Source organism: Tachypleus tridentatus, chromosome 1 (genome assembly GCF_004210375.1).
Source record: "Tachypleus tridentatus isolate NWPU-2018 chromosome 1, ASM421037v1, whole genome shotgun sequence".
Lineage (NCBI taxonomy): Eukaryota > Metazoa > Arthropoda > Merostomata > Xiphosura > Limulidae > Tachypleus > Tachypleus tridentatus.
The window spans coordinates 46,905,524-46,921,810 of record NC_134825.1 but is presented as its reverse complement, the minus strand read 5'-3'; the positions used below and the strand labels follow the sequence as shown (position 1 = coordinate 46,921,810).

General features: G+C 33.5%; 1 protein-coding gene across 2 annotated transcripts in view; it reads left to right on the top strand.

Annotated features, from left to right (window-relative positions):
• Nucleotides 1–16,287, top strand: part of LOC143247576 (glutamate receptor ionotropic, kainate 2-like) — a 158,256-nt gene that overhangs the window by 61,414 nt on the left and 80,555 nt on the right. For both annotated transcript variants that reach the window (XM_076495887.1, XM_076495878.1), the window contains exon 2: nt 14,352–14,507. In XM_076495887.1, coding sequence (XP_076352002.1) covers nt 14,352–14,507 — 156 coding nt within the window. The remainder of the gene's footprint in view (nt 1–14,351; nt 14,508–16,287) is intronic.

Genomic DNA, 16,287 nt, shown 5'->3' with positions numbered 1-16,287 from the left:
ATCTTTCTCTCTGAAAAGATTAAGTCTGGATAAATATACAATAATTATTTTTGGATATCGGAAAAGGCACAGATAAAGATAAATAACTAAAACACAATGAGAGCCGTTGGAAGTCTAGTGTGCGTCACATGATTCAAATAATTTTATCACACCTCATTGGCCACCATGTAATGAAACAATACTTCAGAATCACATGTGCCTGCATTCGTTGAATTCCGGTACGTTTGCTCCTTTCTCTTGTTGGAACCTTCTGAACAATTCGTACTTGTTTATTTAAATACTCTGAGACTAAAACGTGGATACCACTTCCTAAAAATCGATAACATTTCGGAAAACGCTTGGACGTGGATTTATGATTCTGTAAAAAGCAAATGAAAACAGACAGAAACTCTTTCAGCAGTAACAGTGTACATCTACTCAGTAAACCTGGGTGTCAGTAAATCTTTCACCAGTAACAGTATATATCTATTCAGTAACAGTGTACATCTACTCTGTAAACCTGGCTGTCAGTAAATCTTTCACCAGTAACAGTATATATCTATTCAGTAACAGTGTACATCTACTTTGTAAACCTGTCTGTCAGTAAATCTTTCACCAGTAACAGTATATATCTATTCAGTAACAGTGTACATCTACTCAGTAAACCTGGCTGTCAGAAAATCTTTCACCGATAACAGTATATATCTTTTCAACAACCTGTCAAAGGGAAGTTCTAAGTCGTTTTAGATTTAAACATCAGTTGTATTAAATAGATTTGGAGTGCTAATGTTTAATCACTACAGCTCTAGGGGAAAATTACTTTTTTAAATGTGGAAGATCACACTTGTAAATACTATTTTAAAACATTACATCTCACATTTGAATGTGTGGATTTAGTGTTTTGTAAACAAAAAGCTAAAAAAATCGCTCTTTGTTAAAATGTTAAGGTAACAACGTCATTTTTTACAACAAAATTAATACGTTTTGACTCTACACTTATAACTTACTTTTAACTGAGTTATTCAGTTTCAAACGTTGGTATATTCTGGTATAAATCTCTATCAAGAGCCGAAGCGAAGTTCGTACAGTGGAGAGTACCGACATAACGAATTTACTGGCATACATTGATAATGAAATTCTTTAATTAAACTTGATGTAATAACATAAAACGGTTGTTACATGTGAAATTTAACCCTTCTATATGAAAAGGTTAAATTTGGATAAAGAGATACAGTATAAGTAATTATTTTTGGATATTTTTAATCGGAAAAGGAAAAATAAAGATAAAAAACAAAAACTATCAGAGCCAATGAGAGTCTGGTGTGAGTTATATGATTCAAATAATAATATTATCGCCTATCGAAGGACATTTCCCGAATTTTTCCTTGCTTGTCTAAATATTCGTCGCAACAATGGTTTGTTAGTTTGAAGTTAAGCACAAAACTACACACAATGGGCTATCTGTGATCTGCCTATCATGGGTAATGAAATCGGTTTCCAACGTTGTAAGTCCGCAGACATGCCGCTGTGCCACTAGGGGAGATCAACGATGATTTAGATTTGGTGTATCTGGATTTTACAATAATTATCTCTTTAGGTGTGAGGGATAACGTAAGATAAGTTAGTAAATGAATTGAAGAGTGACTCGATGAAAGAAACCAGAGAGTTGTAACAAATGAAGTTCAGTGAGACTAGATTAATGTCACAAGTGGGATACCTCGGGGCTCAGCCATAGGACATTTACTATTTTTTTTAGATTTACATCAATGGTAGTTGAAGGAATAGTCAATAAATTACTTAAATCTTCTGATGACATTAAGGTTTTGGGTGTTGCTGGCTGTGAAGATGATGATGCTGATTTACAAAAAGATTTACAGTGCTGTGCAAGGGTTAGAACAAATTCAAAAATTAGATTTCAGATTACTTTCAAAGAACAATGGAAAGTAAATCACAAGTTAAACATCAAAATGTTATTAATATCCATATTTAGAAGAACGGAAACTCAGTGGATAAGTGTAAGTTGAGTAAATATTTAATATTTTGTGTGGCCCCTTCTGCAGCCAGTCTTTCAGGCATTGTTGCAATACATTTAATCAAAGTATCGTTTTAATACAGTCCCAAAAAGTTTCTGTGAAAGTAACTTTTGATTTGTTAAGTGTTTTGATTTATTAAATCCCAGATCTTCTCAATTGGGTTGAGATCAGGGCTCTGTGGGGGCCATTGTATCATACGAATGACTCCAGCAGCTTCTTTTTTTTCTGCATAGGTTGAATGAGTGTTTGGGGTCATTTCCTTTTTGGTATACCATGACGCGTCAGTATCTAATGGTACTTGGAATGGTACATTATTCCATTTATTTTACAAATATCTCCTGTCGCCTTTGCATAAAACACTTTAAACCATCACCCTGTCGCCCCAGTGCTTCAGTGTAGGTGCTGTGCATTAAGGTATAACTTAACTTTCTTCCGCGCGATATAAAACCTGCGCTTTAACCAAATATTTAAATTTTAGTCTCATCCATCCACAACACACTTTTCCAATCATCAACAGTCCGGTTTTTTACCTTTTATCAAGTTTCAGTCTTTTGACAATATTAAGATATCAAAATAAATATTTCTTAAACTGCTATATAACTAAATATTCCATTCTCATTAAGTCTTCTTAATACTGTAGATCTGGACACTTTCTGTCATTTGGTACAGGTTTGTTTATTTGCTACTTGAGATCAGTGACAGACTCCTTCTGTCCTGAAGTCTCCATAAACGAAGATATCTAACATTAGTATCACACAGTTTAGGTGTTCTACCTCTTCCTTTCCTATTTTTAAATTTACCTGTCTCTGTCTCACGATCTATGATGTACGTGACAGTGTTTGAGGAGCATTTCAAGTCTGCAGCCATTTGCTGAAGAGTCCAACCAGCATCACGTAAAGTTTTCATGCGAACTTCAAGCCATACTGACAATTCTCTACGCTTTTTTGGAGGTGGCATGACAATAAAACTTAATATACAGTGTTAAACACTGTCTTTGCTAAGGTTTATTTGTGGAGTAGTATTAAACTGATTTATTTTAGCATAAACCAGTGGCATATGCTAGCTCCTTGCTTGCTTCTTTCTTTATAATTAAGACACTTCACTGCAGTTATTTCAAACCCTACATTTCATCAGTATGTTCATTCAAAAAGAACCCTTGTGACATGCTCTTGGTAAAGGTATATGAGAATTCTAAAGAATGATAAGTATTCTCGTCTTGGTTCATTTAACTGCCAACAGAGATCATTGAAACATTACCATAATGTTGAAATTTACATTTAGTAATGATATGGAAGAATTAGCTCATAAAATGGAAAGAATAACAAAATATTCTCTTGTCCTAATACTTTTATACAGTAATGTAGATCATTCAATTAGTGAGGAAAATAAATGGCAGGAAGGTTTTAATTATAATAAATGCAAACTAATGTATGTGAGCTATCATAATTTGAATTATAAATGTAACTTTGACAGAGAATAACCTTGACATGTCACGAAAGAAAGTGATATCGGTGTAATAGTTGATCAGTCCGTTAAACAATCCAAGCTGTGAGCTGTTGCTAGTGGCAGGGCAAAAGGGTTGTATCTACGGAAATAGTGAATACAAATGTAAAGATATTATAAATTCCTTATATAGTTCGTTGGTTAGCCCACATTTGGAGCATCATGTTGAATCTTGGGCTCCTTAGCTTACAAAAGACGGTGAACTGTTGGAAATGATTCAGAGGAGGGTTACCAGAATGTTGCTTGAGATGGAGAGGTTATCATATAAAGAGAGTCTGAAATATTTTAAATTGTTTTTCTTGATGTAGTTAAGGTGTTTAATATTGTAAAGAGGATCGATAGTGTTGATGCATCATATTTTCCCACACTTAACATTGAGAACAGTAGGACTATGGGACACAAATATACATTGTAGCAGAGTAGGAATTACCTTCAGCTAAGACAGTGCTATTTTTCTTACAAAGTGATTTGCCTCAAGGATCGGTTTCGTTCGCATGTCATAAAGGCAGTAAATTTAAGTGAGTTTAAGAGAAGTGTTGATAATTATATGAGTAATAAGTACAGGATTTAAGATTTGTAATTTATTTATATCATAGTTTTAGTTTATTTTTGAGGAGGAGACAGCCGAGATGCGTCAATAAGCCCGTTGTTGTCTCTAAACACTTTGTCTTGTTATTTTTCTCTACAGATTTACCTAAGAACATAGATAACTACCTGCCGACAGAGTATATATGTCTGTGTTTTTCTTATAGCAAAGCTACATCGGGTTACCTTCTATGTCCGCAGGGAATTGAAACCCTGATTTTAGCGTTGTAAATCCCTAGACTTGCCTCTATCCAGGCGGGGGACTTTGCCAACAGAATTTACAGAAAATGGAATATTGGGGTGCTGTACCCTCTGAATCCCATCCTTCACTACGTCCCTGATCTCGTCTCGTACGGAGTTGACGCATTTGTCAACTGATGTTAATATAAACAACTCCACATTTTTATCTGGGATACATATTTATAAAGAGATAAGAATTAAAGCAAACCTTTTGCTTTATCTAGAACTTATATTAACAAACTGGTGATAACTAACGAAACTCGACTGATTTATCTAGAACTGATATCTACAGACTAGTGACAACTTAAGCAACCCTATTGTTTCTTCGTAACGTACATACATTTATAAGCGAATGGTTCTTACGCTTCTAATATGGCTTTTATTTAAACAATGAAGTTAATTGACTGCTTGGTCTATTTATCTTTTCTAAACCTATGGGTCGCGACCCAATGTTGAGTCATCACAATCTGTGAAAGAATCGTGAATATATATATATATATATTTATTTATTTTTTGAAAATAGAAAGTAGTTCAATTACATATTTAGTAATTCAGACGTTTTTGGTACCAAACGTATTTACTAGGTCACGACAGGTCATCAATGTTTATAAATGGACAGTCGTGACCTGCTCGAGAATTTCATCCCAGCGTGACAGACATGACAAGATGGTTAGGGCAATGCTTTTGCAAGTAGCCTTTTATAGGTTTGAATCCCGTCATCAAACATATTCACACTTTAGGTCCACTTTTCGTTGATAAAAGAGAAGCCCAAGAGTTGGAGGTTTATAGTGTTAACTGGCTGCCTTCCTTCAAGTTTATCACTTGTAAATTAGGGACAGCTAACATATACATAGTCCTCGAGTAGCTTTCCGAAAAATTCCCAAATCAAATATTAACATCTAACATTAATAAAGGTTATTTGTTCCCTTGTTTCATTATACTTTTTTTTTATATATATATATACTCTTCAAAAAAAGAAACTCAAAAGGCAAAATATGAGACACATTGTTAACAATGTTTATTCCGGGTAGTTCTGTATGACATGTGTGAAACTTTCCATATCCACTGCTGAACATCCAAAGTCTGCAAAGGCGAAGTCCACGCTCACTAGTTGAAGTTTAACGTCACTCAACGTCAATAACGAGTATGCTCCCCGTGAGCACCAATAACTGCTTGGCATCTCCTGCCAATGGAAGCGATGAGATGACGAATCACATACTGTGGAATGGCTGTCCACTCAGCCTGCAAAGCTGCTGCAAGCTGAGGTAGAGTCTGCGATTGAGGTTGTCGCCGTCGCAGACGTCGGTCCAACTCGTCCCAAAGATGTTCGATGGGGTTTAAATCTGGTGATCTGGAGGGCCAGGGAAGAACGTTGATGTTATGGTGTCTCAAGAAGACAGTGGTGAGTCGGGCTGTGTGAGGACAGGCGTTGTCATGTTGAAAAACGTCGTTGACGTTCACCATGATGGGTTGCACATGGGGCCTAAGAATCTCGTCGACGTATCGACGGTCCGATCGGAAATCCTACGCAGCCCTGGTATGGTTGAGGCAGTAGACGTCGCAGTGGTTGTCCTATCCCGAAGGTGACGTAACCGGATGTTGCAATTTTGTGCGGGCGTGGTCACACGAGGTCTGCCAGATCGTGGACGGTCACAAGTTAATCCATATTGTTGGTGACGATTCCATAGCCTTGTGATGGTGCTTGGGTGGACATTCACAGCTCTGGCAACATCTGATCGAGATTCGCCTGCTTCCAAGCGACCAATGGCGTTGTTGTGTTGTGCTTCAGTCAGTCTTGGCGTAACTGTATTGCGTGTTGGTGGCTTAACACTGAGCTATGGAAACCGAGAACCCGTCACTTTTATAGGGATTTTGCACATGTTGCAGTTGCAGAACATGCAGATCTCTCAAACAATTTTATTGGACACGAATGCGTTTTGGCGAAAAATCCGATGTTTTCCTCCGTTTTCAAAGTGCACAACTTTTATTGTCATTTTGGTCTGACAATTAGTGCCTTAACACGTGTAACATCACATATTCTGAGCTTGTAACGTTATTACGTATATTTCTCTATAAAATAACAAAAATATCCCTTTTGCGTTTCTTTTTTTGAAGAGTATATTTCAGTATCGATCTGTTTAAATCAAGCTATGTATTAAAAAAAACCGATTTAACTAAACTTTATTCCAAGACCTTTACATTATCTTGTTGATGTATGTGTACACAGCAGTATAGGCGGTTTGTTGAAGAGTTACTGGATCAAACGCTTCTTAGTTCACAAAATGAAATTCTACGCATGTCAGTCTCCGAAAGTTGTCAACACTGAGGTTTTCAGATTTTCAGTAGCTATCTGAGCGCCATCTACCACGATATCACCAAGGTTACACTGACATCAGCAGTAGACTTTATTTTGTTATTCCTTTGATAATCTACTTAAACATTCTCGATTAAAGTTATTTTTATCAGTGTACATTGTATCAGTTCAACCTAATGCTATAAAACAAATTTTAATTTTATTAAAATTTAAAAATGATGCATCTTTATTTTATCCTTACCGCCTACATTGTAGATAAGAAATGATTCCGATTAAAAACGTTCACAATTTGTAATTAGAGAAAGAGATGTAGGGTTAAAGAAGTGTCTCAAACTCTACAGCTTTTATTGATGTTTTTTACATTCGTGGATTTCATTAGATTTAAGATTATTTTTTTTAAATAACAAAATTTATTGAAAATATAACGGTTTGTAAAGTGTTAATTTAGTATCCTGTTTGTTTGTTGAATTTCACACAAAGCTACATGAGGGTTATTTGCGCTAGCCATCCCTAATTTAGCAGTGTAAGACTAGAGAGAAGGCAGCTAGTCATCACCACCCACCGCCAAATCTTGGGCTACTCTTTTACCAACGAATAGTGGAATTGACCGTTACATTATAACATCCTCATGCCTGAAAGGGCGATCATGTTTGGTGCTACGGGGATTCGAACCCTTGACCCTCAGATTACTCGTCGAGTTCCTTAACCCACCTAGCTATGATGGACCAATTAGTAGCCTGACTAAATTATATTTTATTAACTTGGAATTTGATAAATAACTAGTTGGGTCGAACATAGCTTTGCGCTTGCACTTTGAATTTGAGAACCTATTGTTCAAGTCCAGTCATTGCAAAAAAAATGTGCCTTTTTCTTGGGGCCGTGGGTATGCTTTAAGAATCAATGGTAAAATTCCAGTGTTCGGTCAGACAAGAGTAGTCCCTGTGTTGAAAGTGCAACATTACTTACGACTGTGTTTAGAAAACGTTCAAATTATAGGGCCAATTGGCTTGGCTTTAATATTACATTACTACCTTTCTTGCCATCAAAGCTGCTTTTTGAAGGGTGGTTTCATTTGAAAATTAGTAAAAATCAAAACAAAGATCAAAATTATCAAACATAAGTTGATGCTTGTAAGAATAATATAAATAACGAATAATTCTGAAAATAAAAACATTTTATTCACTTTAAATTATTTCATTTAGAGTATGTTTGTTTCCTAAAATTTCGAATAACTAAATTTGTTAAGTTTATCAAACTTTGAACTCGAAACTAAGATAAACAAAATAATAGGTTATCAAAACAGCTTGCCTTTCGAAACGCACCGGTATGTTTGTCTTCCTGTACTGTTACATTACTAAAAATTACGGAACTCAGAGAAATAAACTAAGAACAAAATAAATTATTTAATTATAAAACTTCTCGTGCGAATACCTAAGTATTTTAAGCTTAAATTCACTAACAATACTGAAACACGCTGTTTAAAACATCATGCCACAATAATAAATGTATGCACGTAATACCCAATTATAGAGCTAATAGCGCTTATTTACGAAACTCTGTGATTCAAATTTATAAGTATCAAATGTTTAGAGCAAAATTAAATACAATATGATAAAAATGTTTGTTTGTTTTTCAAAATATAACCTCATGCTTAAAACTTAAAACCAAAGAACCACTGTCAATAAAGACCTAAAACTGATCTTATCAGAATTGGATGAAATTGTAAGTTTACCATGTTATGTCTTCACCACTTGAAAATTTCCAAGATAGCAGTAATTATCGAGTGGAACACTACAGACTAATTACTTTTGAAACATAAAATCATACATATACTTATTGAAAAATTCGATAATATATATTGGGTCACGTCATCAGATGAAGTCACATCCACCATCACATGAGAGCAAAACAAACAAGTGAGATGTCAGTAATATTAGCTGTACATTATACGACATCCGCAGCATTTGACCAAATCATCCTTATCATCGACATGTGGTTGTTTGCATCTTGTGCGTCATTCTCTTCAACAGAAACACAGTCATAATAGTTGCATCTAGTTCATACTACCTATGTAGTATTTGATGAAATATGAATTTGTCTCCTGATAAAAGTATTGAAGTGTGGATAACAAACAGTAGATGAAACATTGTTACATTTTTCTTGTAATACAAGTCTCGTAGTGAATGACAAACTGATGCTCTGTCAATAAAGTTCTATAGCAAGTAAATTATTTGTTCCACATGCCGTAATTGCAATGTGATATATAGAAGATTAATGTTCTTTTTATTGCACTTAAGATAAGGTAGTAGTGATGGAAACTACTTATTATCATGGTAAGTAACTTGTTAGCTTATACGATTATCTAAGTCTAATTACTAATCACTTACTAATATTTCTTAAGGTATGTATAGACACGTTAGTGGTATATATGTGTTTGTTATCGAATCACAGTTTTCAACAAATTTCTCCATTAACAAAATTACGGGCCCGGCATGGCCAGGTGGTTAAGGCATTTGACATGAAATCTGAGGGTCACGTGTTCGAATCCCCTTCACACCAAACATGACCACCCTTTTAGCCATGGGAAATCTTTATGTGAAGGTCAATCCCACTATTCGCTGGTAAAAGACTAGCCCATGAGTTGTTGGGGGGTGAGGAAGACTAGTTGCCTTTCATCTCGTCTTACACTGATAAATTAGGGACAGCTAGCACAAATAGCCCTCGTGTAGCTTTGTGCGAAATTTCAAACAAACAAAATTACAACTTCATTGCGTTTCGGGATATTTGTGTGTCTCGCACTTCTCGGATTAACCATATAGAGGATATAATGAACCCTACTGCAGTTCACCTCTAGTGTTTTGCCATTAAATTTGTTTGAAATCAAACTGTCTGCAAAGTATTGTACCCCGAAAGCCAGGTTAAAAATTACGAATAACCCAGAATTTTTGTTTCCACGAAACGGGGAGACTTATGACCGCATCTGTAAATGCTTCTAGAAACATCAATCGATGCCAATTATGTTAATGAGTCTTTTATGAACGAAACCGTAAACCTCCTCAATGTGTTTGCACTTGTTTTGAGACAATATCGTTAAGGAGTATAGAGTTGAAACTTGGCACCAATTAAATCATACCTTTTGTTCTTTACGAGTTACGTGAGAATAGCTTTTAAATATATTACATACGTGTACGACATGCTATTATTTATTATAGATGTTCAAGATTACCTCCAATGAATATTTTCATCTAATTTTAGTTTCTTAAGATATCCATTCTTTACAACCAAAACTTGAAACGCTTAATGACATTCCCAAATGAGCATAATAAAAAATGGAATATTTTCAAATACATTTTATATTAACAGCTCACATGATGCAGTTGTTTAACCTTTGAAAATAACTTAAAACGTCAACATGCATCACAGCACATGTATCTTAATTTCTGAAAAATAAAGATAATTAACAACCAGAAAGATGAATTTCACAGAGAATTATATGAAAGTGACAAATAAAAAAAAATTAATACCTTCATTTGATTTTTCCTTACATCAGAAAGACACAACACGTAAAATATATCGGCTAAAGAACAAAAACAAAAAGAAACAACCTTGAGTATCTGTTGGGTGTTTTGTTGTTGTTGTTGTTGCTGTTCTTTATGATTATCTTTGACGAGTTTTCTGGCCTGTCAGAAGAAACAAATATAATAATGCTCATTAACTATTTTGGCCATTTATAATGGAATTCCTTTAGCTATTGTGTAAATAAATATATAAATGAAGTACAATAAAAAACAATTTCACAACGCAGTATTCGTTTAGCACTGACTTTCGACTTTATATGTGATATTTTTTTCTTTCATATTTCTATGATATTCATAGAGAACTACTTTCACAAAGATTCCATCTCTCATAAATGAGCCTCCCTTCAATAGCACAGCGGCATGTCTCTAGACTCCCAGTACTAGAAGCCGCGTTTCGATACCCGTTGTTGGCAGAGTACCGATAGAACTTCTTGTAAGTTTGTGCTTAACTACAAACAAATAAGCCCATAAATGAACAAATATTCAATCATTAAATGTGATTCTTCAAACCCTGGAAGAAACAGAAATTATATTACGTTACAGTAACTTTATTAGCAAGTTTGAATCCTATTTCAGATATTCTGTTAGACTGATGATGATTCAAAATTTGGATCAAAATATTGATATTAAAATACTTTCGAACTCGAGTAATCCCCTTTCTATATATCTTAATACTAATCCAAAATTTAGTTTGTAAAATGTGAACCCTGTTCCTAAAAAGAATTAAACTTAACTAACTAGTGACAGAAAAATTCACCTAAGAAATGAGATGCATGGGACTCCTCCAAATTCATCAAAAGATTCGTGACCAATCACGAACAGCAAGAGTAAGAAAACCCGAGACAGAAGCACACAAATGACTAGTTAGAGCACAATGTCATAAAACTCATATCATCTACCAACAGCATTCTATAATACCTGCAACAGTTGTAATGTTTGTGTAGTACCTAAAGGCGATATACTAGCACATTTCAAATATTCACAACACAAAGTGACTATATATATAATGACAAACATGAACTCATATTTGTCTTTTTACAGATAAATATGTGCTGTGTTATTTTTAAACACATCATTTTCAGTTCAAAGTACAAATGCTGACGCTGTTTAAGTTTTCTACTAAATAATGAACAAAAACAAGTACAATGTGTGTGGTTGAGAATTAAATATTGGGTACAAATTTGATTAAATAAGAGGAAATGACTCCAGTTATATGAAATCTAATTTTCTGTGTACGAAAGGTATAATATAATAAACTGCTAGTAGCTCACATATTTAGTATATCTCAATATTTTATAATATAATACAAAAATAACAAAGCTTTGTTTAAAGCAATGAAAAGATAGCAAAATGAAGTTGAATGTACATTATTTTCACTCTATATTTATACCTATGGAGATAAACTACCTAAGGGTCTTCGTTTTCCGCTTGTTAAAATCTGTGAAAAAAATTATAATAGATATACATATATGTACTTATAATCTTTAAGAACAAGGTATAATGAAGATAAATTATATATCAAAAATGTAAAGTATGTTTTTCAGTATTACAATACATCTTCCTACCCTTCCTATCATTCTTACTGAAAACGGTAAGTCATTATATTCAAAGTGTATGATAATCTTGTACAGAATTATTTGAAAATTAGAGATTTAAGTGCTTTTGATTGTTTGAGAAATCATTAAATGTTTTACCTATTCCACATACAATCCTTGTATGCCGTACAAGTTTGCTACAATTTTTAATAAACTTTGTTGGATTTAAGTACACAGACACACTATGGGTTATCAACCTATAGAAATACAGTTTTTAGCATTTTATTCTGAATATGCATGACACATTGTGACGATACAGTGGTAACTTGAAGAATGGGGCCCGGCATGGCCAAGCATGTTAAGGCGTTCGACTCGTAATCCGAGAGTCGCGGGTTCGAATCCCAGTCGCACCAAACATGCTCGCCCTTTCAGCCATGGGGGCGTTATAATGTTACGGTAAATCCCACTATTCATTGGCAAAAGAGTAGTCCAAGAGTTTTCGGTGGGTGGTGATGACTAGTTGCCTTCCCTCTAGTCTTACCCTGCTAAATTAGGGACGGCTAGTGCAGATAGCCCTCGAGTAGCTTTGTGCAAAATTCAAAACAAACAAACATCTTGAAAAATGTGTCTGTGTGGATGGTTTTAAATGTATTCTGCTTGTTTATCTATTTTGTTAAATGTCACACAATAATAGCCTTTCACAAGGTTTAAAATGGTTAACGTACTACGCACAGACATTAATATAAGAGCTTTTCTTAGTTTGTTTTAGAATATCCTCGAGAAAGAAATGGAGTTTTAAAATATAAGAAATATTTTATTTTTTGAATACATGAAAAAACAATTTGTATAATAAATATATTGTTAAAATTAATATTTGTTATTTTTTTATTTATTTTATTTAGCTTCAAATTAGAAATAACGCATTCAACATCATTCTTGTAATATGAATAAAACATTTTTGAAAAGTAAAGGAGAAAAAAATCATCTGAGATGTCATTGACCTGGTTGCGGTTAAGAATGTATAAAAAAACAAACCTCTATTTCGTATGTAATTATTTACTTATTTATAACGTTTTCTACTTCAATGCTTTCTTGAAAACTAAATACAAGAACTAAGTTGAATTATTCATGAATGGTTTTGTGCAAACGTGATGCTTTAAACTTCACGTTAACTGGTACAATTGTGTGCATTTTTAGCACAAGCCAGTGCGTAAACAAAATTGCTAGTTAACTATGAAAAATGGTAGTAATAGTGATAAGTTGATTATTATATAAAAATTCTTGTTTTATACTTGGTATTCTGTATACCTATTAACTAAATTTATATAAACTCTCACATTATAGTTGTATATTATGGATTTTATGTAATTTAAAATAAGTACAAATTTAATGAGAGCTCACTTTTAACTATACGAAAAGATATTTAATTCACAATTGCGTTTTGAGTGTTGTGTCTTATGATAAAATGTAAATCCAGATATAAACGTAATTTCATAAGTATAGGAAAAGTAAACTCTTTATGGTTGAAAGTGATGACGTGTCTGATGTCGTCATATGCGAGTGACTTAACCATGACAACAGTAGATGCATTTTAAAAGTTACGAAAGATGACAAAGAACTGAAAACCAGTTTGTTTCTCGTTTCTTTATCACCTTCCTATTAATTTAATCATTTCGTTTGTTTGTTTTGAATTTCGCGCAAAACTACTTGAGAGCTATCTGCGTTAGCCGTCCCTAATTTAGCAGTGTAAGACTAGAGAGAAGGCGACTAGTTATCACCACCAACCGCCAACTTTTGGGCTACTGTTTTACCAACGAATAGATAGTGGGATTCAACATCACTTTATAACGCCCCCACGGTTGAAAGAGCGAGAATATTTGGTGCGACCAAGATTCGAACCCGAGACCCTCGGACTACGAGTCGAACGCCTTAACACACTTGGCCATGTCGGGCCCTTAATCATTTCATATTCAAAACCAAACATGCGTAAAAATGTCATTTCAGATCTATCTTTTGTCTTCAAAAGTTTTCTTGATTTTAATGTTTCAAATAACTAAATACAAAACGTCTAAACATGCCTGTTTAACCAATGTGGCAAAACTTAGGATGTCGCTATTTTATATTGACCAGTTTTCTAAAGTAGTGAACAATTAGTAAAACATACGTAGTGAAAAAAGTATTAATCAGATGCTAGTTTTGAATATTAATGATATTTTTCTGAAAGCTAAAAAAATGCGTTGCTTATTAAATTAGGCAATACAAATATATTTACTTGATGAAATGGATAAAAATTATTTTATTAAGAAGCTGTTTTATTTAAAATAAACTTATTTTTCAAGAAATCCTTCGTTGACTTCCTAACACCAAATCACTAATTTTATACGTTCTGTGAGTTTCGTTAAGAATAGCTAGTATTTTGAATATCCTTACGCCATTCTTCTTTATTTTTATAATGTTCATATTTCCTTTGGAAGCCTTTTATCAAGTTTTAAACAATGAAAATTAATAATAAAACCTGGTATTTTAAGCATCCCTACAGCATTGTTTGCATTTTTTATGATTTTCTTTTTACTTCTTTAATTAGGAGGTCTTTTTGAATCTGGGAACGAAGTATTGCAGTCAGCATTTCGTTACGCCATAGACCGAATAAACTCAGACAATTCTTTACTACCCAACTCTCGGCTTTCTGCTAACGTCCAGCAACTCGAATACAAAGACAGCTTCCAGGCGTCCCGCAAAGGTGTGTGCAGTCTCAGAGACAATTAAACTTAAATCGGTTAAAAGGAGTACATGTAATTACTTTTCTGGAGTTTAATTCTTGCTATAACTGAATAAAAATAAATATTTTAAGACACCTCAGCGAGAGTTTTTAAACAAAATAAGGTATAAAGTTTCAATCGTAGGGTAGACTTTAAACAAATTAGTAAATTCCATAATCGAAAATAAAATGAAATTATAATTATGTCCATTTATAAAATAACGTAGCTTGTTGGCTCAAACTATGATATTATGTGACAGTGGTTTCCGATCTGTTTCACTCCAGAAAATCTTTACAAAACTGTTACGGACTGTTAGCAGTGTAAAGGCTTACAATATAGAATACGACTTCTAAATGTGAAATACAAAAATGTAGGTAGTTATACAAATGGCTGTAAATATTAGTTCGTAAAGATTTACAATTTTAACAAAGAGAACATTTATTCAAAACTACAAAAACGTGTCCTCGAATAAAACCAGTGGTGTATAGTTTATCATCAGCTCAAACAACTGATTGTCCATTTCTTTCAGTTGTCTCTAACATCATCACTTTTAATAACTAATCGAGTATTTTGTTTTTGCTTTCTCTTTTTGAATACGTTTATAATCAATACAAGAAAAAATATATCTTGACTTTTCTTCATTTATAAAGCGTTCATTAGTCGGCGTTTTATGCAAGTTTTAGTATTTATCTTCATAAACTCAGTAACTTATGATCCGTCCTGTTGATTTCTTTTCCCAAGATTCATAAATAGTAAATATATTATTAAATATGTATTTATATCCAGCTTCACTTTCTTTAAAAATGGCTTCGTGCATCTATACTAAACACCGCTTACTGGATTGGGAACCAGTGGCTTAGCGGTAAGTCTAAAGGCTTATAACGCTGAACACCTGTTTTCGATACCCGGGGTAGGCATAGCACAGATAGTTTATTGTGTAACTTTGCACTTAAAAACAAACAACCGGACAAACTAGAGGAAAAAATATTAAATATATTTGTGATGTGTCTACTTATTTTTACAATAAAATATAGATCCCTTGTGGATGAACGGGAAAATTTCCGGACTTATCACACTGAAGTCCCAAATTTGATTATTCACAATGGACAGAGAGCACACTACCTATGTGTAACTATTGTTAAAAAAAAACATTGTAATAAACTAGAAAGTTACTACATTTTCAATTGAAGAAAGAAAAAGATGTTCTCTTAAAAGTACATTATGTGTCTTAGAGCTATGTAAAATATATTTCTGTGTTAAGAAAGAAATAACTGTACATAAAATATGTTTTATAGTTCTATCAATAACGATTTTCTCTTCTGTTTAAAAATCTTGGTCATCGTTTATGTGTAGATATATATGTATGATCACATTGATGGTGTAGGTATGGGTTGTAACTGCCTCCCACTTTTATAGTTTTTTTCTCTGTGAACATAAAACAACAAAGCTGTTAGAATTTTGTCCTCCCAAGCCTAAAAAAGAAATAAAAAATTACCAACACAAAAACACAGAGTATTACAGAAATGAAAAATGCAGTTCTACAATTCGTCTATAATAGTGTTTGAAATACTTTTGAAAATATATTGTAAAACGCATATGTACTCCTATTGTACTTATGTACAAGCTAAACATGTACATCCACGTCAAAATAAAACATAAACTCAAAAATCTTCACGCTGCAAGACATTCGTATGATAATTGTTAGCTATTTATTATAAACGTTTATTGAAATGTTTCGATCATTTCTTCATAGCTATAAAT